This window comes from Octopus sinensis, linkage group LG9, assembly GCF_006345805.1.
Source record: "Octopus sinensis linkage group LG9, ASM634580v1, whole genome shotgun sequence".
NCBI classification, from domain to species: domain Eukaryota; kingdom Metazoa; phylum Mollusca; class Cephalopoda; order Octopoda; family Octopodidae; genus Octopus; species Octopus sinensis.
The window spans coordinates 94765031-94792530 of NC_043005.1; the positions used below are offsets into that span (position 1 = coordinate 94765031).

Below are 27500 nucleotides of genomic sequence, written 5' to 3' on the forward strand. Positions count from 1 at the left end.
CTAACTGTTACCCATGTACTAACATCAAGCCACAATACCGCGTGACCTTCCTCGACCACTCGCAGTCCACCTTTCGGAAATAACAAACAAATTCTATCCTCCAAATTCAAAATGACTGACGACTAGCATCACGCTTGAAACTCAGGAGAACCAATGAATTTGAATCAAGCTGTTTTGATTCATACATGTAACTCTTAATAAATTTGTTGAGTGCCCTTCGTCCGTTTGTCCACACATATAAGTAGAAAGAATAGCCAAAACTCTTTGACTACTATTTCTAAATTCGGTGTGTGGTGAGGCAAATCGTTGCTAAACCCTTACTATATATATATATATATATATATAATATATATATATATATATATTATATATAGAGGGCATTATACATACATGCCAGATGGCATTATACATACATGCCACACGCTAAGAGGGACAATTAGTCAATTTTGGTAGAAATGACTAATTGTCCCTCTTAGCGTGTGGCATGTATGTATAATGCCCTCTATATATAAATTAATATGTTCAATAAGAAATAATTATTTTCGAAATTTTTTCTCTTATGAGGTTTTCACGCTATCTACCTGACAATTTCTTGTTAAGTTTTCCTTATTAAGTAGTTGTCCTTAATTGCTAAATATATATATATATATAGTATATATATATATATATATATATATATATAATTGTAAAAAATGAAGTTTGAAAATGCTGCTATATTAGACAAATTTTTAATTTTTATATATACATTATTTATTTAACATGTTTCGGTTCTTGAAATGACGAACCTTATCAGAAAAAAATTTTATATATAAAAAAGATAGTTCATGCTATCAAATATAAAAAATTCATATATAATAAAAAAATTCATATATAGTGAAGCGAGTCCATGCTATATGTTTAAAGAGTATGATGTAGTAGTTCATAGTGGTGATATGCATTCAATATAAAAAATTAATGTTCTTGAAAAAGCGAGGAATTCATTTTAGGTTTTACCTTGTGTTCCAATGGGAGCAACTGTGGTGACTTTTGGTTGGTGTCTGTTCGAATAGTTCTGGTGAATCTTGTGAATTGTTTGGGTTTTATATCACCTGTTAGGTGGCTAGTCCAGCGGAACGAGACGTCATCAAAGTTTTGACCAATCGTCTCGTTAGGTGGCTAGTCCAGCAGAACGGGACGCCATCAATGTTTTGACCAATCAGAATCGGGTCTGTCCTATAGCTGTATTAGATCTGACCCATGTCTGTATCCTGTTAGGTGGCTAGTCCAGCGGAACGTGACGTCATCACTGTTTTGACCAATCATCCCGTTAGGTGGCTAGTCCAGCAGAACGAGACGTCATCAATGCTTTGGCCAATCAGAATCGGGTCTGACCCTCAGCTGTATCGTATGTGGAAACCGACCAAGCAGGGTGACAATAGATTGCCCACTGAGGTAATACGTCATCAGTTTCTTGACGAATCAGGATTAGATCTGCTTGTAAAGATCTTTTTATGAATTTTTTCCTTTCCCTAAGACATATTTCTGTCAGTGTGAGTGACTGTTTAAGGCAGCGGCCGTGGTGGAGTTTCGCTTCTACTTTTCGGAGGACCAATCTTTTGTTTTAATATACCTAGCCCAGGGTGTTCAAACTTGGTCTAAATTTTTTGATGAAATACAGTTCTTTATTTTGGCGTTGCGTGAAGGTTACGCTGTCACTGAATTTATAAAGCGGGTAAGTTGTAAATTTCGGATTTACATTTCCAGCACATCTATCTATGTGTTCGCTGACCGGTATTTTCGGTATTCAGGGTTTCTAATTTGTGATTTATGCACCGCCATCCTGTTACGTAAGCTATTTTTTGTATGGCCTATATACTGCCTATTGCAGCCTGCGCATGTTATGACGTAAATTAAGTTTTCTGATGCGCAGGTGAAGTTTGCTCTAATGGTGAACTGATGGCCTTGTTCTAGTATAAATTCTGAACCTTCTATCAAGATGACACAGATTCCGCAGTTGGCCTTCCACATTTTCTAACTGCTGGTTTTGTGGTTGATGTTGAGTGCAGTTTAGCTTGGGTTAAAATCCTTTTCAAGGATTTTGGTTGCCGTTTACTTTTAATGATGGTGTGTGTTTCGAGGATCCGGTTCATCTTTGGGTCTCCCTTTAGTAGGGCTGTGCTTTGTAGTATGGTGCTGAAGGCCTCATTGTTGAGTGGGTTGTGTGTAGAGATGTAGGGAAGGGTTTTTAATTGTTCTTTCTTTTTTGGTTTTGTTTGTCTCAGGTCTTCTATACTTAATTTGAGTGCCCTTTGGATTGCACTGTCTATTAGGGGCTGTAGATAGTTTCTATTTGTGAGTGTGGTTCTAAGTTCCTGGAGACGTGTGTGTCGGGTGTTTGTGTCTGATATTATGGTGCAGATCCTTCTAGCTAAACAAAAAGGGACATTTATTCTAGTGTGTCGTGGGTGGCATGAATCAAAGGGTAGGTATTGTTTGGAGTCTGTCGGTTTATAGTAGATATCTGTCTCAATTTTGTTGCCGGTTTTCTTAATGAGGATGTCTAAAAATGGTAATTCTTCGTGAATTGTATATTATCATTTATTCCATTTAATAGTATTTTAAATTCCTCAAGTTTCTCTATACGTTTGTCCCAGATGATGAAACAGTCATCGAGGTATCTTTTCCAGTTGTTCTGGATATAGGTGGAGAAGGTGTTTCCAAATTTCTTGAGTGTTATCCGGTAGAGTATTTTCTCGAGGTATCCCATCACTAGGTTGGCAAAAGATGGTGCAGTACGCGTGCCCATCGCTGTTCCCGATCTTTGTCTGTAGAAATTATTGTCAAAAATAAAGTAATTGTTTTCTAAAATAAATCTAAGTCCTTCTATTATAAGGTCTTTGTTTATGCGAGTTGGGAGTTCAAAGGGGTAGTTATTCAGCCAGAAGGTGATCGCTTCTATTCCTAGGTTGTGAGGGATGTTAGAATAAAGATTAACTACGTCGAATGATACTAGAAGGGTTTTCTCATTGACTGTTTTATGGAGGTGGTTGAGCATATCTATATCGTCTCTTACGTAGCTTTTGATGTGTTTTAGGAAAGGTTTAAGAAGTGTGTCTAAGAAATTGCTGAGTCTCACATGCTGGCCCTGCTATTATCGGTCTAAGTTTAAGATCGTTTGGTGAAGGGATTTTGATGAGTATATCGGTAGATGTTTTGCATGTTTCTCTAATTATTTGGCTTTTGTGTACTTTAGGGATACCATAGAACAAACTCGATTTGCATTTGAAGTTAGTGATGTATTCATACTCCTTGTCCGTGAGTCCTTCTCGGTATGTGTTGATTAATGTCCTAATGTTATGCATTATTTTTTGCTGATTATACTGTTGGGCCCTTTCATAATACGTTTCATCTCTTAATAGGGATAGCACTAAATTTTTATAATCGTTTGTATTCATCACTACTATCGCGTTGCCCTTATCTGCCTCCTTAATTGTTATTGCTTTGTCTTCTCTTAGTTTGATGAGGTCGTTCCATTCTCTTTTGTTAAAGTTAGGGCTGTGTTTTTGTTTCTTGATGAATTGAAACGGGAAATTAGTTATGTAGTCACAATAGCTGTCTAAGGCTTTATTCTTTCCATTGGTGGGGGTGTAATTGCTCTTGTTTCTAGCTATTGAATCCTCATCTATTTGTTTGTCTTGAAATTCCTCGGTGAGTCTTAGTTTCCTGCAAAATTCCGAAATATCATCTTTCATTTCATAGTAATTAGAACGTTGTGGGGTTGGTGTAAATTTAAGTCCTTTGGAGAGTATGCTTATTTCGTTAGGTGTAAGTTCTTTGTTTGAGAGATTGATTATCTTAATTACCTGAGGTTTCTTTTGTTTGTCCTTTGCCATTGTGTGTCCCTGTTCCTGTGTGTAAGGTCTAAAAAATGGTTGGTGTAGTTATGTTCAAAACTACTATTTATCTGTCTCATGTTGTTATAATTGTCAGAGTGAGTTTGTGGTGCTCTGTTCTGAAGTGTGTTGTTGTACCTAGTGTTCCGTCTTAGTTCATCAGGTATATTGTGTTGGTAGTTGTTTCCTCCGTAGTGCATTTGTTGTTTGTTAGGTTTGTATGGTTGGTTCCTGGGGTGGATGTTTGGTAGTAGAGTTTTAGTTTGGTTATGTGGATTGTATTTCATAGTATTGTATGTTGTAGCCCTTAGGTTCGTGAAATGGTGTGGTGGGCCCCTGTAAGTGTTTTGGGGTTGGTGTAGGTAGTGTGGGGTGCATTTTAAATGTATTTTTCTGGTGTAGAGTGTGTTTGGATTTCTTGGTGGTTGTTCTGTTCTGTTGGTATATCTATTTTCGAACTGGTGTGGTGGGCCTCTGTAGGTGTTTTGGGGTTGGTGTGTTTGGATTTCTTGGTGGTTGTTCTGTTCTGTTGGTATATCTATTTTCGAACTGGTGTGGTGGGCCTCTGTAGGTGTTTTGGGGTTATTCTGATTTTGTATCATTTTCCAAAAAGCGAATTTTCTGTTTCGCTGTAGTGTTCTCCATTGGGGGAGGGCTTGGTTCTTTATTTGTAATGTTGAAGTTGTACGAGTGGGTATATATTTGTAAAAAATGAAGTTTGAAAATGCTGCTATATTAGACAAATTTTTAATTTTTATATATACATTATTTATTTAACATGTTTCGGTTCTTGAAATGACGAACCTTATCGGAAAAATTTTTTATATATAAAAAAGATAGTTCATGCTATCAAATATAAAAAATTCATATATAATAAAAAAAAATTCATATATAGTGAAGCGAGTCCATGCTATATGTTTAAAGAGTATGATGTAGTAGTTCATAGTGGTGATATGCATTCAATATAAAAAATTAATGTTCTTGAAAAAGCGAGGAATTAATTTTAGGTTTTACCTTGTGTTCCATTGGGAGCAACTGTGATGACTTTTTGTTGGTGTCTGTTCGAATAGTCCTGATGAATCTTGTGAATTGTTTGGGTTTTATATCACCTGTTAGGTGATATAACAATTGCAGCGTGGAAGGTGTTTGTGATATAACAATTGCAGCGTGGAAGGTGTTTGTAAGCCATTTAAGAAACACACAAAAGCCGTTCGATTCACTTCAAAATTTAAGTTTAATTTGTCAAAATATTTTCGTCGCTAAAATCCGCGACCTGTTCACTGACAAAAATCCGTGCTGCATCTGGATTTTAGTGACGAAAATATTTTGACAAATTAAACTTAAATGTTGAAGTGAATCGAACGGCTTTTGTGTGTTTCTTAAATGGCTTACAAACACCTTCCACGCTGCAATTGTTTTCGTTTCAGCACACGATCTCAGATCAAATTACTTGCTATGCGAGTACATCTCCAAACATATATATATATATATATATATATATATATATATATATAATATATATATATATATATATATATATAGATATATATATATATATATATGTAGTATAGTATAGTATAGTATAGTATAGTATAGGACCATCAGTAGGTTGTCATAATAGAGTTTCAAATGCCGGAGCTAAAGGCTTCGGGCCTTTTTCATCGGCTATTTTTGACGAAAGACGCTATGAAAAAAAATACGTTGAATATCAGGGAGGTTACTCTAATATCATGAAAAATATAAAAGATATAAGATATAAAAAATAATATATATATATATATATATATATATATATATATATACACATACAACATACACACAGATATATATATATATATATATATATACACATACAACATACACACATATATATATATATATGTATATATATATATATATATATATATAATGATGGAAATATGTTTTAAGAACTATAGTAAGTTGGTAAGGCTGAGTTTAAGTAGCGGGTGTTTAGGCGCTTTGTCCCCTATCCTCCGACTCCCTAGTACTATATTTCTACTGACTAGCAGTGGTTCCCAACCTGGGATCCTCGGAGCCCTGGTGGTATGCAAAAGTAGTACTGAGTGTCCTTGAACTAAATTCAAAATTTCATACATTTATATATAAGTTCAGTAAAATTTAGATTCAGTTGAATACGGTACTTAAGTTAAAGGCACCAAAATTGTGTATGGTATTATCCATATAATTCAAAATGGGGTGATTACAATCAAAATAAGCAACAAGGATATCCAGAGGTAATGCAGTACGATCGTTTCATGCGACTCCATTTAATTGAACAATGAAAATATTACAGCAATTTTTAAATGTAGAACTGTCTTCAGCTGCATAAAATTATAGAATTTAGTTAAATTCAAAGGATTCATTTGTATAGTTTTCTTATTATCCAAAATCACAAAAAGGATAAGTATATAGACAAAGAACATGTTTCATCAACAACATCATAGTTGTAACTTCAGTTGTAAATCCTTCGGATTTAACTAAATTCTATATTTTTATGCAGCTGAAGATTGCTCTATATTTAAAAATTGATGTAATATTTGCATTGTTCAATTAAATAGAATTGCATGAAGCGGTCGTATTGCATTACCTCTGGACATCCTTGTTGCTTATTTTGATGATATATATGTATGTATATATATATATATACATATATATATATATATATATATATATAATATATATATATATATATATATATATATTATATATATATATATATATAAGACGAGCATGTCTGTGGCAAAATTCATTTAAATAAAAGGGGCGGGAACCACTGCGAAAATGTAGGACCTGCTAGACTAGAACAAAATTTGAAGATATAAATACGATACAACACTATTTGCTCATGCTCTGCTTTCTCCACAAGATGGCGAAATTACCGTGTATTATCATCGCTTACTATAGCTTAGAAATAGTTATTTGACAATGAGTTATTACAACTTTATAATAATATGGAGAAGACATATGGCTTCTTGTGATTGTAGACTAGAGGTCATTCTACAGCGTGATAGATTCAAGAGATATGTTGAGTCAAGGGGAATAGCAGATAGTATTAATTGATTCTTGGTCATCTGTATGTTCAGTAGATAGATTTATGTGATGTAGTTGTGTGTGTGTCTGTATGTGTTTCTATGGTTTTGTGCGGTTTATGTATGTATGCATGTATGTATGCGTGTATGTATGTATCAATCTATCTATCTATCTATCTATCTATCTATCTATCTATCTATCTATCTATCTATCTATCTATCTATCTATCTATCTATCTATCTATCTATCTATCTATCTATATGTCTGTCTGTCTGTCTGTCTGTCTGTCTGTGTATGTGTGTGTATGCAATGGGTTGAGCGAGGAATTCGAGAAGCTCAGAACATCTGGTGGCAGAGGAAAGCAAAGGAGATGCAAAACCATGCGGACCAACTTTTATGCCGCAACCAAGTTCTTCGGCCTCACAAAGTCATCAGTGGGCGGCCTGAAGAACGCAGCTAGCTCTACGATAACCGATACCCAAGAAATCCTCGATCGCTGAAAGTCCCATTTCGAGTGCCTACTTAACGACCACTCACGCACTCCTGACGATCTACTCCAAAACACCCCACATCTCCCCATCCGCCATTGGATGTCCCTGCCACCCTCATGCCATGAGTTCAACAAGGTACTTGCACGCATGAAACCGGGGAAATCTCCAGGACCAAACAACATCCCGTTTGAGTTTTTCTCGTACGGCGGTCTGAGCTGATAAATCCTCAAGATCTGGGGAACGAAGATTCCCCCGAACGACTTCCGCGATGCAACTACCATCACCATCTACAAGAAGGGAGATCGAGAGGATTGCAACAACTATCGGAGTATCTAACTCCTGAGTATTGCACGTAAGATCTTCGCCCGTATCCTTCTCAATAGCCTCCTCATCCTTGCGGAAGACGTCCACCCTGAGTCCCAGTGTGGTTTTCGACCTTCTCGAGGCACAATCGACTTGATCTTTTGTGCCAGTCAACTCCAGGAGAAATGTCACGAACAACAACTGACTGCAATATTCATCTTCTGGGATCTAAAGAAAGCCCTTGACAAAGTCCCTCATCCTACAATGTGAGCCGTCCTTTCCCGGTTTGGATGTCCGGAGGACTTCATTGCCCGCTCCCGATAGGGTATACCATCAAAATGCCCTCACAGATCCGTTTCTCATCACTGGGGGTCTTAAGCAAAGATGCGTCCTGGCACCAACCTGTTTCTCTTTGTACATGGCCGCCATTTTCAACGAAGTCCCACTAGACTCGCTTTCCATCAACATGCGCTATTGCTTGGATGCCGAACTCTTCAATCTCGCACGTCTCCGTGTAAATAAGAGGACTTCCACCATCTCAGTCCGTGAGATGCAGTATGCCGATGACATTGCCACACCGAGCCGGACCGTAGATTGTCTACAAAGGATGACTGATCTTAACAACGCGACTTACGAATGTTTCGGGATCCAGGTAAACACACTGAAGACCAAGACACAGATCCAACCTGCGCCAGGCCAGAACAGCCCACTCACAAACATTAGCATCAACGGCCAAACCCTAGAAGAAGCAGAACACTTCATATACCTTGGAAGTATCCTTTCGAAGACGCTCCACGCGTGAAAAGGGCGTGGAGAACCGGATTGGAGTGGCCCAGTCCGCCTTCGGCAGACGCAGCCAACGTATATTCTTCAATTTCGATATAAGCCGCCAATAAACATTGACAAGAATGACGCAAAAAGAAAAAAAGTTTGACAAATACGTTAATAGTTTAACGGTCTTGGAGCTAAAAAGAGTGTTGAATCTGCTAAACTAGTGCATCGTCAGAAAGGTGAAGAGAAACAAAGAGTGGGTGGAAGAAAGAGAATTGTTGAGTGTGTAAAAAATTAAATTACAAAATTTAAAAAGATTTAAAGCAGTAAAATACATATAGAACACCTTCTCATCATAGATTATCGGCTCATTTACCTTCGAATATTATCACTGTCTTTTCGAATTCTAGGCTTCCAGGCTGCAAAACATAAGCTCACTCAAGGTGCTTTTATGCGGTAGATCCATCTGCTAGAAATAGCAGACAAATCTCCCTGAAATCAGACCAAGTTGTCGCAACAAGAAAAAAAAAAAGAAAGAAGGAAAGAAAGAGAGTAAAACAAGAGAGTGTTTGAGATAATGTAGTAATACCATACCTGAAAAATAAAAGACTTTGTCGTGGTTGGGTGGTTTTTGACCAGATTTCTGCATGATCAAAGCTGTTATGTGACTAAACAATAACAGTAATAAAATAGATCCAACTCCCTAATGAAAATGTTTACGTCAAGACCTCCACTTCGTGTTATACTGAACAGTTGACGGTATTAAAAAATTAAACAGAACTGGGAAAGAAAACTAAGATGCATGAGATCAAATATTTTTTTCATAATTCAATTTGCCACGGATACACTGTGTGCCATTAAAATATCTGGTACTTAGCTCCGAATTTATGACATTAAGTAGCTGATAAATAAAACTTTCCCTGAAGTGGACGTTGGTCTATTTTGAAAATAACATCCTCAGAATATCTGGTAACAAGCCTAAACGTAAAATGAGACGAGTATAATGATGTATTTCCAAACACACTCAGAGAAACTCTTCCTGTGGCTGAGTAATCCAATACAATATATTTACTTGCTTATTTCGCCCTTCCTAATGAAATACAAAGGGAAAGTAGATAACCAAACACTTCTACAACCCATTTTAACCAGTTAGAGATCAAAAAGCATCGTAACAGGATTTTATTTCAAAGACAACTCGTTAAGATATCTTGTCAAGATAGAATAACATCGTATCAGTCATCGATGCAGCAAATCCTATATAACTAGATTCATATCAAATCATGTGATTACAGCTTTACCCTTTTCTAGATTCGTTCGATTCTGTTGATTCATATATTTTCACGCAATTTATCACGTGGTGCATAGTAGAGAAGTCAAACACAATGCTGAATGGTTGGATGTCGAATGTTTATACGATTCATTCAACATATTTACCAAGTGAAACACAAACAAACTAAAAGGACAAATAAGCAGTCAAACTATCCAGCCGAGAGGAAGACATATTTGTTTCGTTTCGTTTTTGCTTTTTATTTTCTCGTTTTGTTTTCTCTTTATTTGCTGCTAAACTAAACTCTATGAAACTAGTCAGTTCTTCCTCATGTGAAAATGTTGAAACAATGGAATGTGATAGATAAACAACCACTTGGAATCAATAAAGGATGCTTGATATAACACTAGCTTCTGCATTGCAGTACATGTCATTGATATGTGTGTGTATGTGTGTGACTATGTATGTATGTATGTATGTATGCACGTATGCATGTCCGTATGTATGTTTATACGTTTGAATGCATATCTCTCTATATATAAAACTGAGAATGTGTGTCTGTCTGCCTGTCTGTCTGTCTGTCTGTCTGTGTTTCCCTAAAACTTGAGAACTACACAACCAAGTTCATTCAAATTTTACACATGCCTTACTTAGGGTCCATGTAGTTTCATGGGCAAAAAAGATGTTCAACTTCTTGCCTAGAGCGAGCCAATAGCAATATCATATCTTCTCCACTATTTCAGTATTGCGTGTTAAAAGTGAAACAAAAACATTTCTCTATTTTATGTCAGATACTTTCACTTTAACAATAAAAATAATAATAACAATTGAATTATATGTAGTAAGTAATAATTAAAATCAAACTAAAGTATAATATCGTAACATAACAAAAGTAAAAATAGCAATTGGTATAAAACTGCATCAATGACTTGAACTTGAATAAGTGGTTTCACATGAATGGGAATAAATAAATAATAAAATTTAAGTGCAGAAATGGAATAGTCCAGATGGAGGTGTGCACGGCTTTTACATTAGATTATTTGCTAATTAGCTAGCATTAAGTATCTTTATGAAGTTTGGCTGTATGTAATGTCTGTTTTCTCGAAAGATGCTTCTACTGAGTACCGCTGTTGGTTTATTTCTGATCCATAAAGGCCTATAGCTTCAACAGAGTACTGCTTTTTGGTTTATCGTAAGGTTTGTTGTCATTATTATTACTGTTTAACTATTGTTATCACGTTTGTTGGTTCCTCGTCAGGGAAACGTTGTTGTGTTGCATTTGTTAAATAATTGTAAACCGTAACCCTCCCCCTTTGGGAGAAGGAGCTTTGGTTATTGTTTAAAAATTGAATTGTGTCCCTGTTTGGGGAAATTGACAATATTTTCACCGTTTACACGGAAGCATTTTCAAAATGTCTTCGATAGAAGAAAGTCCAAAAATGAATTTCGCTGCAGCCGTCGGCGGGCGCGAACTCATTGAAATTAAAATGGAAAAAATACGGATTGATCACCGACAAAGACGGTGAATCTAGGATAACACCACCAAACGAAATAAAAATTAAATTGAAGAAAAGACTATTGTCTATAAAGTATACAATGTAGAGAATAAAAAAGATTTGAACACCTGGAGGAAAGGACCTTCGAAATGTGTCTTGGTGCGACTATGAAAGATATCAAGTATCTAACTAGAGGCAATAAATTCGCCACAATAGAAGCACGGTTCGAGTCAACAGAGCGTGCAAGGGAGTACTCGACTCGAACCTTGTAAAGTGGAAATATTTTATTTTTACCTTTACATCTGGGACGTAGGACGTCCCGGATAAAAATTAAAAATGTCCCTCCAAAAGTAGAGGTAGGCTGGATTGTATCCACACTTCTATACAAGAGGGAGGACAAGATACAATTGATCCAAATTGCAAGAGACGGGCCTACAATTCCAGTCTGTTATGTATTTTCATTATTGTTATCACTAGCGATATCAAGATATAACTTTGTATTTTGTATTTTATGTGTAGACATATATATAGAGATGTACATGTAATATGTACACATATATATACACATATATACATGCACTAGCACTATGACCCGGCAACGACGGGTCATAATGCTAGTGTATATATATATCTGTGTGTGTGTGTGTGTATGTATGTATGTATGTTTGTAGGTAGGTAGGTAGGTAGGTAGGTAGGTAAGTAGATATCTATGTATGTGTGTATATGTGAGTATACTTATATGTATACATAGATATAAATACAAATATATATACTCATAATATATTTACATATATATACATGTGTGTATGTATATGTGTCTACGCGTAGGTCTTTTGGCCTAATTATCTTTCCTGTATTCTTTCCCTTTTCCCTCTCTCCCTGTATATCTCTCTATATATAAAACTGAGAATGTGTGTGTGTCTGTCTGTCTGTCTGTTTGTCTGTGTGTTTCCCTAAAACTTGAGAACTACACAACCAATTTCATTCGAATTTTACACATGCCTTACTTGGTGTCCGGGGAGTGACATCGGCAAAAAATTTTAACTTTTTGCCTTGGGCGAGCCCACAGCAATATCATATCTTCTCCACTACGATTCCCTAAAACTTGAGAACTACACAACCAAGTTCATTCAAATTTTACACATGCCTTACTTAGGGTCCATGTAGTTTCATGGGCAAAAAAATGTTCAACTTCTTGCCTAGACCGAGCTCATAGCAATATCATATTTTCTTCACTATTTCAGTATTGCGTGTTAAAAGTGAAACAAAAACATTTCTCTATTTTATGTCAGATGCTTTCACTTTAACAATAAAAATAATAATAACAATTGAATTATATGTAGTAAGTAATAATTAAAATCAAACTAAAGTATAATATAATCGTAACATAACAAAAGTAAAAATAGCAATTGGTATAAAATTGCATCAATGACTTGAACTTGAATAAGTGGTTTCACATGAATGGGAATAAATTAAAAATAAAATTAGTGTGCAGAAATGGAATAGTCCAGATCGATAATAAAAACTTAAATTAAAGAAAAGATTATCACTTCTCTCTATATATAAAACTGAGAATGTGTGTGTGTGTCTGTGTGTGTGTCTCTGTCTGTCTGTGTGTTTCCCTAAAACTTGAGAACTACACAACCAATTTTATTCAAATTTTATACATGCCGGGGAGTGTCATCGGCAAAAAATCTTAACTTTTTCCCTAGGGCGACCCCACTGCAAAATCATATCTTCTCCACTATTTCAGTATTAGGTGTTAAAAGTGAAACAAAAACATCTTTCTTTTGTAATGCAGACACTTTCACTTTAATTCTGAAACTATTAAAGTGAAAGTATTATATAACAGGGATGAGCCATTAACAATGCTCATCCTTTTTGCTAGAAGAAGATCCGCTATGGTCTTATATACTACATCACTGGTTTTCAATTCATATTAATCAAAATAATATTAAATTTTTCACCCTTATTATGTGTGTGTGTGTATTAGCAATTCGTATAAAATTCCATCAATGACTTGAACTTGAATAAGTGGTTTCACATAAATGGGGATAAATTAAAAAGGTTTGTTGTTATTATTATTACTGTTTAACTATTGTTATCACGTTTGTTGGTTCCTCGTCAGGGAAACGTTGTTGTGCTGCATTTGTTAAATAATTGTAAACCGTAACCCTCCCCCTTTCGGAGAAGGAGCTTTGGTTATTGTTTAAAAATTGGATTGTGTCCCTGTTTGGGGAAATTGACAATATTTTCACCGTCTTTACGGAAGCATTTTTGTTAAAATGCCTTCGATAGAAGAAAGTCCAAAAATGAATTTCGCTGCAGCCGTACACTTCTATACAAGAGGGAGGACAAGATCCAATTGATCGAAATTGCAAGAGACGGGCCTACAATTCCAGTCTGTTATATATTTTGAGTATTGTTATCACTAGCGATATCAAGATATAACTTTGTATTTTGTATTTTATGTGTAGATGTATATATATAGATGTACATGTAATAAGTACACATATATATACACATATATACATGCATAATATATCTACCCATACACACATACGTACACACACACACATACATAGGGGCAGGTGTGGCTATGTGGTAACAAACTACGTTCCAAACACATGGTCTTGGGTTCAGTCCCACTGTGTGGTGACTTTGCATGTGTCTTCTGCTGTAGCCTCAGACCAACAAAAGCCTTCTCAGTGGATTTTGTATATATATACAGGCATACATATATATATACTTGCATACGTACATATTCGGCATAAACACTCTACCACTACAACTAATAACTGTTGGGAACACTTTCAAACCTGCCTTACATTCGAACCGGAATCTCAACGCCCGAGTTTTCCATCTGAAGTTAATCTCTCTCATGAAGCTCATACAAAAAGGGCAAGTCTTTGGGCCCATACAATGTGATATGTGTACACAATCGAGTGGCAAAAAAGGGGCCTTCCACATGCTCATATCCAGCTTTGGCTCTCAGCGAAGATCAATTCCAAAGACATCCACAAGATAATATCTGCAGAGCTTCCTGATCCAGCTGTAGACAAAGAACTATACGAAATAGTTAAAGCAAACACAGTACATGGTCCATGTGGGCGTGGATTCAACATAAACACATCATGCTTGAAGGACAGCATATGTTCAAAAAAATTTCCAAGGAGGTTTCTACAAGGTTCCTCAGACAGGTGCTGATGGGTATCCATCATACAGACGCAGAAAAGCAGAAGACGGAGGTTTCACAGCACGATATTGATAATAGATGGATTGTTCCATACTGCCCACTCCTGTCAAAGACTTTCAATGCCCACATCAACGTTGAGTTTTGCAACTCCGTTAAATCCATCAAGTACGTTTGCAAATATGTAAACAAGGGTTCTGACGCTGCAATGTTTGGACTTCAACAAAAATACTGCCAGGATGAGGTGACGCATTATCAGGTGGGACGGTACATAAGTAGCAACGAAGCTTTCTGGCGCATCTTTGGCTTTCCAATTCACCAACGACACCCCTCCATTCAACAGCTTGCAGTGCACCTGGAAAATGGTCAAAGAGTGTACTTCACCGATGCTAGTGATTCTCTGTTGGCAGAGGAACCAAGGGATAGCACACTCACTGCATTCTTCAAGCTTTGTCAAGTGGATCCATTCGCTCAAACCTTGCTGTTTTCCACAGATTCCATCGTGCTACACTTGGAATGGAAAAAAATGGGCCCCACGGAAAGCAGGTCAAAAGGTTCATGGATACCCTGGCATTAAGTTTCACACTTGCCTTGGGCGAGTATACACAGTGCATCCAACTCAACAAGAGTGCTTCTACCTTCGTATACTACTGCATGAGGTCAGAGGGCCAACGTCTTTCCAGGTCCTAAAAACCGTTCATGGACATGTCTGCACAGCATACAGAGAAGCCTGCTATCGACAAGATGGTGCACAATGGGATGCAACTTTAGGAGAGGCTGCTTTATCACAATCACCTAAAAGTCTCAGGGCACTATTTGCAGTATTACTACAGGCATGCAAACTGTGTGATCCGGCCACTCTATGGTTCAAATATAGAGACAAACTGGCTGAAGACTTTCAGCGCCAAGCTCAAATGATCTATCCTGACATGGAGGGTATCAGCAATGAAATCTATAACAAAACACTCATTGACGTTGAAGTCAGAATTGCTAAACTGGGTGGAAATGAATTGTCGACGTATGGCCTGCTACAAGCATTCAGGTCAGGGTCAAATAGCCTTCCCACTGCTGTCATTCGTGAAACAACCTACGACACTCAAGCGCTTTCAAAGTACATTGTTGAAAATGAGTCTAAATTACTTCCGGACCAGCTGCAGGCCTACAGAACTATTCTTAACAGTGTACGCCAACGCGAGGGACGAATCTTCTTCCTCGATGCTCCTGGAGGGACAGGAAAAACATTTATTACAAAGCTTCTCCTTGCAGAAGTTAGGAAGCATCAGGACATTGCAGTAGCTGTAGCCTCCTCTGGCATTGCAGCTACTTTGTTACCCGGTGGCAGGACAGTACTATCAACTTTTAAACTCCCTCTCAATTTAGCAGCATCCGAAATGCCTTCATGCAACATCAACAAAAGCTCAGATCAGGGACAAGTACTTAAAATGTGTCATCTAATTGTCTGGGATGAGTGCACTATGGCTCACAAGGGAGCATTAGATAGAGCTCTGAAAGACATCCGAGACTGTCAGGCTCCAATGGGAGGTGTAACACTTCTGTTGTCAGGTGATTTCAGGCAAACTCTTCCTGTCATTCCGAAAGGCAGTAGAGCATATGAAGTCCAAGCATGCCTAAAGTCCTCTACCCTGTGGCATCATGTTACAATTCCTCAGTCTCACCACTAACATGAGAGCTCAGCTGCAGGGCGACAAAATGTCCACAAAGTTTGCGCAGGACATTTTGACACTTGGTGAAGGCAAGATGCCTCTCGATGCTGCAGGACAAATGGAAGTGTGGTCATTTTCCTCTGTTGTTAATTCTGTAGATGACCTCAAAAACAAAGTCATCTATCTGTCTCTCTCTCTCTCCCTTTCTCTCTCTACCCCTTTCTCGCTATCTTTGCTAAATATGGATCTATCCATTTCTTTTTCTCTTTATTACTGTTTGTTTAGCAAGATTCTTATTTATTATCCATAAATATGCATTTATACACATACGCATATAAACGCACGTATATATATATGCATATATATATATATATATATGTATATATATATATATATATATGTATATATATACATATATATGTCAAACATAATGAGATGTATTAATGTACTAACTTGTATCTGTGTATGTGTGTGCGTGTGTGTGCATGTGTGTATTTCTATGTCTATGTGGTCGTGACGGTTTCATTAAGCCCTTAATTAAATGTTTTCCTTTCGCATCTATTTTGAAAGCATCTGATATATGTATGCATGTGCGTGTGTATGTGTGTGTGTGTGTGTGTGTGTGTGTATGTGTGTGTGTGTGTGTGGTGTGTGTCTGTATACACACACACACTTTATTAGTGGATTAAGGCTACCATTGGTTTCATGTTAAGGCGATCCTTAACAATTATCCAGTCTAACACATGTAACATAATTGTAGGTCTCTATTTATCTTAATCTAAAATGGAGACGAACACCTATTTTCCAGGTGATAAGCTTCATAATTGTTAAGTGTTTCTTTAACATGAAACCAATGGTAGCCTTAACCGACGAATAAAGAATCTTTATCCATCACAGCGGTGTTAGGCACTCATTATCGTTGTTCAGTGTTTATGTACACACACATGTATGTATATATGTATGTGCATATATACATGTATATATGCATGAAAGGAGAGAGAAACATATGTATATATAGAAAATAGTAAAAAGTAAAAAAACTACAGAAGGCTTGTTTTAAATGGTTAAAAAATATATATTTGAGTCAATATGTCTGAAGAATGTTATAAATTTTTTCATACAATGACATAGTTTTTGAAGAAATGACCGGTTTCGCGTTCAGCTTTTCAAATTTCTTACATCGTTATGCTTACGTTGAGAAGAGTTATCGTTATGTTTACGTTGAGAAGAGTTCCAGATAAGGGGAGGTAATAAGTGATTTCTTCCGGTGTAAGGGAGATAATCGCTTAAAATTTATTGCCTTTCTTTTGGAGTGAATTTCTCTGTATAAGTATGTTGGAATGGTTAAGTTTGGGCTTGTATTTTTCAATGAAGAATGTTTCCTTGTTTAGTCTAATTTGTGTTGGTGTTCCGATAGCACATTGGTAAAATGGAAAGATTAAAAATTGTGGTAGAAGTTGCTTTGCGCATTTCTCAATGTGCTCACTAAAGGGTATCATTCTGTATTCTGGGAATGCAATCTGTTGTCGATGCAGTGTGCATCTACGTCTGAGTGATAGTCCCGTGGACCCCACGTAGTCTTGGTGGCAGCCCGAGCATTTTATGACATAAATTGTGTTTTCAGAGGCACAAGTAAAATTAGATTTGATCTTGAATTTCTGTCCCTCTTTGAAGAGGAATTCTGATCCTTCTAGCAGGTTTGGACATGTTGCACAGTTCGGTCTACCACATTTTTTTAACTTTTGCATCCGTAATTTCAGAAAACAATTTTGCCTTTGTGAGAATCTTTTTATATATATGTATGTATGTATGCATGTATGTATGTATGTATGTATGTATGTATGTATGTATGTATGTATGTATGCATGTATGTATGTATGTATGTATGTATGTATGCATGTATGTATGTATGTATGTATGTATGTATGTATGTATGTATGTATTCAAAAGCAGCAGAAATATAACAAAAGCTGTTACTCAGAGTTTCACGTTCCCGTTCGTCAGACATTAATAAAACTGTCTGACGAACGGGAACGTGAAACTCTGAGTAACAGCTTTTGTTATATTTCTGCTGCTTTCCAATAAAGCATATTACTCTACCTCTGGTATTTGAGTACTCTTTTTCCAACTACTTTCACATTTATGTGCTTACTCCGGTATATATATATATATATATATATATATATATATATATATATATATATATATATATATATATATATATATATATATATATATATATATATACATGTATGTATATATGTATAAAACTATATACGTACTTAAGCATACATAGGTAGATCTTATGTGTGTTTCTTTGAGTGTGCGCGCGCGTATGTGTGCCATTGCATAATCCGGTGATTAGGATTAAAGAAATTTCTCAATCTGGAAGCAATTGGCTTAAAATGGTGACTAAAGCGAAACATCAACAAAACCAAAATCATCGCTTCTTTGGTGCCAATGAATATCGTCTGATGGTACATCGGGTACTTTTGACAATCTTTTCAATAAACAACCTTCCAGACGAGAGAAAAAGATTAAATTTTATTAACTGAATTACATATATAAATGTGTGTGTGTGTGTAATTGTGCGTGTTTATATGTGTGTTTGTGTGTGTGTGTGTATGTGTGAATCTGTTATTGTTGTTGACGTTGCTGTTTTACTTTTAGTTTACATTTATAGCAAACGAATGTTTTAGAAAGAATTTCTCATCTGGCAGCAGCAGCAGGAGCATCATCAGTAGTAGTAGTAGTAGTGGTAGTAGTGGTAGTAGTAGTAGTAGTAGTAGTAGTCGTAGTCGTAGTAGTAATAGTAGTAGTTGTTGTAGTAGTAGTAGTGGTAGTAGTGGTAGTAGTAGTAGTAATAATAGTAATAGTAGTAGTGGTAGTAGGAATAGTAGTAATAGTAGCAGCAGCAACAGCAGCAGCAGCAGCAGCAGCAGTAGTAGTAGTAGTAGTAGTAGTAGTAGTAGTAGTAGTTGCTGTTGTTGTTTTGATTTCTATGTTAGGTACCGGATTATAATAAATTTGAAAAGTGCGGCAGCATGCGATGATTACTAACTGCCAGATATACGACGACGGCGACGGCAACGAGCACCGCCACCACTATTACGACTACTACCCACTACCACTGCTGCTGCTGCTACTACTACTATTATTACTACTACTACTACTACTACTACTAGTAATTGTAATGATGTCGGCGATGATGAAGGCTAAGAAATTAAAGATGATGATGATGATGATGATGATGATGATGATGATGATGATGATGATGATGGAGATGATGGAGACGACGGCGACGACGATGACGCTGCAACAGTACGATTTCTAACACTGGCTTCACTCGTTTGAAAGGAACCCAGCATAATAAAAGTTTTCGTCACTAGTACACGATTGAATAATACATATTGTGCATAATGATGTTAGCAGGTTCTGGATTGAATAATGGAAAATTCTGAACCTCATACTGTTTGGACGTACAGGCAAAGTGTAAGTACCAGCTCAGAATCTACTAGAATAGGTAACCATACCGCGCCAGAACCCTCAGTTTAGCTTTATGGCAATCACTTTATTTCTGTTACATGATTTGATCATCTTAGGCGGACATTAATCCTGCTTCATGGTTAGTACCCATGGACGAGATTTATGGCAGGCAGTTAGTCTTGTTCCGTGTATGCATGGCCATGACTCCCGGCTTTTTCTTCATGGCTAGTTCCTTAGTTCCACTTCATGGTTAATATTGACGGATATGGTTCATCGCTTCATTGTTGGGCATCTAAATACGCTTCATGAAGCTAGGCTAGCCTTCACAATGCTTGCTAGAATAGAGAAGAGACATTAGATGAATGCACACATTTGCACATTTGTCGCAGAGGTTGACGTTGAAATTAATGGAAACAACGACCAGAATCACTCTGGAAGGAATTATAAAAACTTACAACAAAAATGCTTAACTCCACATCGAACCATCGCACCAAAATATGTCTATTCTACGAAACATCACATCATCTCCCCACCCCACCAAGCATCTACGCATCCCACCCGTATCATAAAATCTCTCCCCCCCATCAAATCTCCCCCACTCCATCCCGCAAAACGTCTATCTATCTCACCAAACATCCAACCAAAGAAAATATATTAATAGTAACAAAAAAAAAAAAAAGAAAATGAAACGATAGAATATGGTATGGAATCAAAATTTTAAAGAATTTAACCGACCCAACACACACAAGAAAAATATGAAATTTCTCACTGAAAAGATATCAACTAGAACAGTGAAAGAGAAAGAAGATATCGCAATGATGCGTGAAATTCGAATTAATATTAGGAAAATATTGAGAAAAAATGCAACGTGATATAAAACATTAACATAATAATAAACCAAAATAAATAATAATACACAAGAAACAAACAAAACCCAAAATACCGAGATGATATAACTATAAAAAAAAAACAGTCAACAGGTAGATGGAGAAAAACAACTAAAGAAACATGAACAAGAATAATAGAATTTGAAAAAGAGAATGAAGGAATTCAAGCAAAATAAAGTATTTTTGTGGAAACAGTCAAAGAACATATGAGTCGATATAATATAACGATAGAAATAGAAAATATCTTAGCAATAAAGAAATGTTAGAATTTTTGATTTGTTTCTAAAAAATCCCATGAATCGACCGAATCTAAGAAGAGAAAATTAGAAATATTTCATATACCAAAAAACAAGGATAATTAAGCAACACTGGAAGGAATGACAAGAAAACGTGACTGCGCGTCAGTCGGCAAAGATCAAATCTATTTTATCCGGTTACAGGGAAGATATTTCGGATAAAGCTCTCATATGTCTTGCATACATATCATATATTGCCCAGAAGTCGAATAGTTTCGTGAAATAACCCACTCAAGCACCGAAGTACAAACATCTAATACAAGGCAATGATAATTACACGCACACATACAGACACTCACAAGCTTACACACAGATGCTCGCGAACATCACACACACACACACACATATGCATGTATACCTGCTAACACATGCATATGCACGTGCATACATACGTGCATATACTATAGTAAAAAAAATCAATTACGAGAAATGAATGATCACAGAAATGAGATTTTCCCATTTGCTCTGATCCTCTCGAAGATTTCAGCGCAACAAATGAATAAGAGGATCAGCCAATTCCAAGAAATGGACGACTTATCAGATACACACGGGAGAGTTACATCGTGATCGATCAACTTGAAAGAAATAGCAGCTAAATCTTTCTCAAAGTTCACCCTAAGGATAGACAAATTGGTTATTGTATTCCCAGATACACCATTTCTGAAGAAGAAGGAATTAGATGGTCATCGATACTATGTCTTTGGTTATAAATCTGTTTAATCAAGAATAATAAAACACGAACCTTGGCAATACTTGTAAGAAGAATTGAAGAAACCTTTATCAATTTAGTCATTCGTGGGGATACGAGACTAACACTGAAACACGAAATTACTCATCAGCTTTTCTTTTTTATTTTTTCAATTAATATGGCGTCCTACACAGAATCGTTTTTTTTCTGGTTTTTCTTACCTGATCTGAGTCTTTTATTTTCAAAAATTCGTCATTAAAGGAAAGGAGATACTCTGGACCTTAACAAATATTCCAAAACTTCGAGTCGCCCTGAGTCTTATGGTTAGAATTGGTTCAGGAAAAAAATATGTCATAACAAAAAACTTCTGGAACATTTCAAGATGATTTCATTTACGGGTAAAAAGGACTGGGTGACAGGTTCAGCGGAAGCTAGGAGATGATGCACTGTATATGTAACAGGATGATGAGAGAACGGCAAAATGGATTGGGTGAACTTTATTGGAAAGCGTATGCAATTAGCTATTTCAGAAGAACAGAAATTGTTAAAATAACGAGAAACGAAAGGTAGCTTCTGTGAGTTTTGGTCAAACAGGTAGGTGATCTTCTTTTAATTTCAGTTTATGATGTTCGCATGTGCAACCGCTTCGCATTGTCACCTATGTGAGAGGTGCACTCTTGTGAGGGTCTTATATGAGGTTTTAGAGTAGGCGAGTAACATTTCAGCGTTAAAGTGTTTTCTGACGCCACTCTTTTGAGATAAAGTTTTGGCAGTGCATATAAGGAGTTAGTTGTGATTGCATTGCTGGATAGTAACAAGCTCGCTTCTAAATTACGATGTGGTTCGATCCCACTGCATAGCACCTTGTGTAAGTGTCATCTGTGTCATTCACCAGTAGCTTCGAGTCGCCCTGAGTCTTATGGTTAGAATTGGTTAGATGGAAGGTCGTTTGATACAAAGGTCTAGTCTGATTGCACAGTGTGTCACACTGATTTCGTTTGAAGACTACGTTAAAGGTACACTCGGTGGAATACTCGGCCACAAATACAATAATTCAATGAGTCGGTAGCTCAGTTGATCGAACGACTTAACATTCATCGTCCAACTGGACGGAAATCCATTGACTTACATATGTGGTGTTGCCATAAGAAATTACCAGAGGGCGTAAAACCTAACATTTTTAGGAAATGTTGAGGTTTCATTAGTGTGCTGCTGATAACTTGGCTGAATTCATGTCTGTTGTGTCGATGTGTGTACTGATTGAGTGATTGAGTCTCTACAATAGAGATATTGTCTCTCTTCAATAAAGATATTTTTACATCATTATTGAATGTACTCTGGATTATTCTTCAATGAGGCAGTTTATGTCTGGAACAAGGTGACCAGGATGTGTGTAAATAATACTGTGTGTAAATAATACTGTGTATAGATAATTTTAATTCCATCTTTTAGAATTTCGTTAAGTAAATTACTCGCTTCTCCCCTTGTTTAATTCCGTTTCTCCCACCACATCGTCCCTAAGTTAACTTGCTTGTTTGCTGTGCGCCAGCCCTCACCCACCCTCACCACCAGTACCGGATATCTCTCTATTCTCTCCCCTTCTCTATCTTATCTCTTTCCTTCTCTTTTTCTATCTCCCTCCCTCTCTTTATCGCCTTCCCTTGGCCTTATGAAATGAAGTGAAGCAAAAAGTTATTAGGCTGCCCTTGTCAGGTCAGGTCCGATGTATGCAGCATCGGATCCTACTACTGGTAAACTGTAAACCAGTACAACCTTGTACGCCTAGAATTATGGTACTTGAGATAGATGGAAATCCGAAAACAACATTGGTATGTGTGAATAGCCCACATAATTCGTCTGTGGTAGACGAGATTGAGAATTTTTATACAACCCTTCGTTCAACCATTGAGCAAGTACCTCTCCATAATTTTCTAGTTATAGATGGTGATCTGAACGCTAGACTAGGACCCGATGAGACCAAGTTTACTTTCAACGCTAGAACTAATCGGAACGGGGAAATGCTCAAAGACTTCTTAGAGGAATTTAATCTTTACACCTCCAACAATTATTTTATGAAACCAAAAGGACAACTTTGGACATTCGAGTCCCCACTTGGTGATAGGGCACAAATTGACTACCTAATTTTTCGAAAGAAGTGGCGCAATAGTGTTAAAGACTCGAGATCCTACTCTTCCTTTCGTTCTGTCGGCTCTGACCACAGAATTGTATCAGCTACCGTTAAGCTTAGTCTTCGCTCATCCAAAAAAGCTAAGCATCACCCGATGAAAACGATCGACTGGGAGGAAGTCTCGTCTAACCCCGATATCTCCAAGCAATTTACTATTGAGGTCCTATAACACATTTCAATCTTTGTCAACTTCTGAAATAGATGCTGAGAACATTGAAGAAGTCTACAGCAGCCTCATCAAATCAACAGAGGAAGTTGCACTGGCTACTCTTCCCAAAAAGAAGAGTAGGGGCCAGAGCAAACCTTCTATTTCCCCAAATGTCATCGAAGCCAGAAACCATCTAAAGTCTACATCACTAGCTTACCACCGTTCTCCATCAAAGTCACTGAAGATCCAACTCATAACTGCCAAGAAGAATCTTGATGATGCTTACTTGAACGCCGAGGTCGACTTTATCAACGGCAAAATTAGCAAACTATCCAAAGAGCACATTAGTAAAAAACACCATCTCGCCTGGAAATCCATCAAAGACCTACCAGGCAAAAATTCTGGGTCATCAATTAGAATTAAAAGGGGGTCAGCTAAGAAGCGTTTAGAAAATTGGTCAACTCATTTTAAAAACCTTCTTGGGAAGAATGCCAAAATCTCTGATAATCCCACTCTTCCAAGTGTGCCTATATCAGATACGCTGGACATCAACACCTCCTCTTTTACCATATTTGAACTAACAGCAGCCACTAAACAACTGAAAGCCTCGAAAGCATTTTGGTCCCGACAACATCCCAGCTATAATTTGGAAGGATGATAGATTTCACGCACTTTTGCTCAATCTTTGCAACCACACGCTTTCCACTTTTGTAGCTCCAAAGATTTGGCACCAATCTCAAATCATCCCAATACCCCAAAAAGGCGATTTATCCCTCGTCACCAACTACAGGGGTATATCTCTAATGTCAATTGCAGCAAAATTGTACAACAAACTGATTCTAAAGCGTCTCGTCCTTTTCGTTGAACCTTTGCTCCGAAAGAACCAAAATGGATTCAGACATGGGCGCTCAACGTTGAGCCAAATACCATGCCTACGCAGACTTATTGAAGAATCAAAAGCATTTAATCGCGATCTTGCAATGGTGTTTCTAGACTTTTCTAAGGCGTTCAACTCTTTAGATAGGTACACGATGTTTGAAATCCTTAAGCTCTATGGGATACCAGACAAAATCATTTCTGCCATCAAGGTCCTCTACACAGATACGTCTTCAACCATCTTAACCCCTGACGGTGAAACATCATTTTTCCCAATCAAAGCCGGAATACTGCAGGGAGACACACTCGCCCCATTTCTCTTCATCATTGTCGTCGACTATGTGCTACGTATATCAGTTGATACCATTTCTGGCAAGGGCTTTGAAATAAAACCTAGAAGTTCCAGACACCCAGCTGAATACTTGACAGACACTGACTTTGCTGACGACATCGCTCTTATCAGTGATTCTCTCTCCAATGCCCAGTCTCTTTTACAATCTCTCGAACAAGCCTTAAATTGTGTAGGTCTTTACTTCAATGAGGCCAAGACTGAATATGTAAACAAGTGCCTGTCCAACAGTGATTGCATAATCCATACTCTCAACAATACGCCCTTAAATATGGTTTCTGATTACAAATATCTTGGGTCATACATATCATCATCTGGAAAAGATTTTCTAACTAGAAAGGGTATGGCCTGGTCAGCCTATAATGATATGCATAAGATCTGGTCATCAAATCTAAGTAGAGACTTCAAACTTGAAATCTTCAAAGCCACAGTCGAACCAATTCTACTACATGGCTCAGAAACCTGGACGTTATCAAAGAAGCTTGAGAGACGGTTGGATGGAATTTACACTCGCCTCCTTATGAGAGCTCAAAATCTCTCGTGGAAGCGTCATCCAACCAAAATGCAAATATATGGGAAACTACCACCTGTGTCATCTCTTGTGAAAGGTAGGAGAGTCCAATTTGCTGGACATTGTTGTAGAGCTGAAAACGAGGAAATTTCTACTCTTCTCCTCTGGAATCCATCTACTCGCAATACCAGAGGGCGCACATTCTCCTACCCTGATGTAATCTCTAGGGATACAGGCATCCAGCAACAGGACCTCCGTAATGCTATGATGGACCGTGAAGTCTGGCGTAGCATGGTAAATTCCATTGTCTCGACCACGGTCGAACAATGATGATGATGATGTAAATAATACGTGTTAAGGAGGAATGAAGTGCTGTACACCTGCATTGACAGTGTATCAGGCACGCCATTTCTTCAATGTTTAATCCAGAGCTCACTCAACGCAATGCTAGCAACGGATTATACATTTTCGTTTTATCGGTCAAATGGCCAACAATTCCAAATTCTTCACTGAAATCCTTAAACGTTACAGTACATCGTAATTATGCTAGCCTTAAATACTATCTCAACCATCTGAGCAACTGTAAGCTTTAGATATTTCATAAATCCTATTACCGAGGCTGATTCATTATTATATCAGTTGTCATCATGCTATGACCCCTTAAATATTACATCAATCACTATTATTAGCACCATTACATCCCCTAGCTTAGTTCTTTATTATGGCTGATCAGCTATGCATTTTTACATCTAATCATTCTATTACGATCATCAATTTACCGATTTGATCATAGCACGCTATATTATGATATGAGATGGAACATGAATTATTCAACATGGCGGCATTGATTTCTTCAAGTAGTCTCTTGAGTGAGTTAGTTCAAGTCTTAACACTGGTCACGGTTGTCATAATTGTTGTTGTTCTTGGTGATGGTGTTAGTGAAGGTGAGGAGAATGGCGATGGTGGCCGTCGTTGTCATTGAGGCGATGGGAAAACTGTTGCTGGAGTTGTTGTTGCTGGTAAGGGAGCTGCTGGTGGTGGCGGTGGTGCTGGTGGGTCGTTCATTGCGGCTGTAGTCCAACAGTAATCATTAATGCTGTTGTTGTTGTTGTTAGTCTTGTTAGCGGTAAAGGACTGCAGGTAAGTAACTGTTATGGAAGACATAGTGGTTGTTGCTTTTGTCGTTGCTTGACTGATGATCAAAGCGTTCCGACCACGGCGGTGAAGAAGACCCTCTTTAGCTGAAGTTATTAATAAATTCGCTAATAGCAGAAACTGCTGTTGCTGTTGCTTTCATTGAGCAGCTCTATGATAAGAACGGTTTATCCGCGATAATCCAACCCTTTTTTCTTTTACAAACATTGTGTAATTAGGATTACATCTCATTCGTTTAATGTGATTTATGAACTGAAAGAAGTTTGTAACAGATCAATTGATCGTATTAATCCAGTGGTTTTGGACCGAGTAGTTGCGACACCTGAGGGCAGTGGTTCTCAAGCTTCAATAGCTTAGTGCCCCCTTTCACAGAACGGCGTTTTATAAACAATCCTTCCATATATTTTGTCAAACCAACACAAATAATAAAAATGATTATTTTAATCAAACAGACGAAGCTGATTCTGCGCAGTGATTTATTATCCACATGTTCACATATTACGCTTTCCAGTATGTGTCTCTCTTTACATATTTGCACGAGTTAGTGCTTCTTATATTAAATTTTTATGAAAATTACTAAAGAAGGCGAAGAACTATATAATCGGGACCTTTGTGCTGTGTCTAGCAGATCGGACAGTCGACCATGTAGAAGCTTCCTCATTCGTTTATTTATCGTAGCAATCGTATGAGATGATCACTGTTAAAGCACTGGTGGTTCAAATCGTTTTCGACCAAAATAATTGATGAAGCAGGTTTATGATGAATGACATTCCACCCGTCACAATGCCATCGCTTTGTGTAATTCAAT

The 27500-nt window shown here is 37.2% G+C and overlaps 1 protein-coding gene and 1 long non-coding RNA gene across 2 annotated transcripts; both read left to right on the forward strand.

Moving 5' to 3' along the window:
• Positions 1 to 127: 127 nt before the first annotated feature.
• On the forward strand, positions 128 to 20255 carry LOC118764919. The gene is made up of 3 exons (XR_005000756.1): positions 128 to 205; positions 3079 to 3089; positions 20241 to 20255. It is a non-coding gene; the product is annotated as an uncharacterized LOC118764919 (long non-coding RNA).
• Positions 20256 to 23255: 3000 nt separating this feature from the next.
• On the forward strand, positions 23256 to 23822 carry LOC115215486 (craniofacial development protein 2-like). The gene has a single exon (XM_029784648.1). It carries the CDS (start codon positions 23256 to 23258, stop codon positions 23820 to 23822), a length of 567 nt encoding a protein of 188 aa, XP_029640508.1.
• The last annotated feature ends 3678 nt before the right edge of the window (positions 23823 to 27500 follow it).

Excerpts from the sequence above, each read along its gene's own strand:
- LOC115215486 (XM_029784648.1), top strand. The coding sequence starts at position 23,256 with ATGGTACTTGAGATAGATGGAAATCCGAAAACAACATTGGTATGTGTG.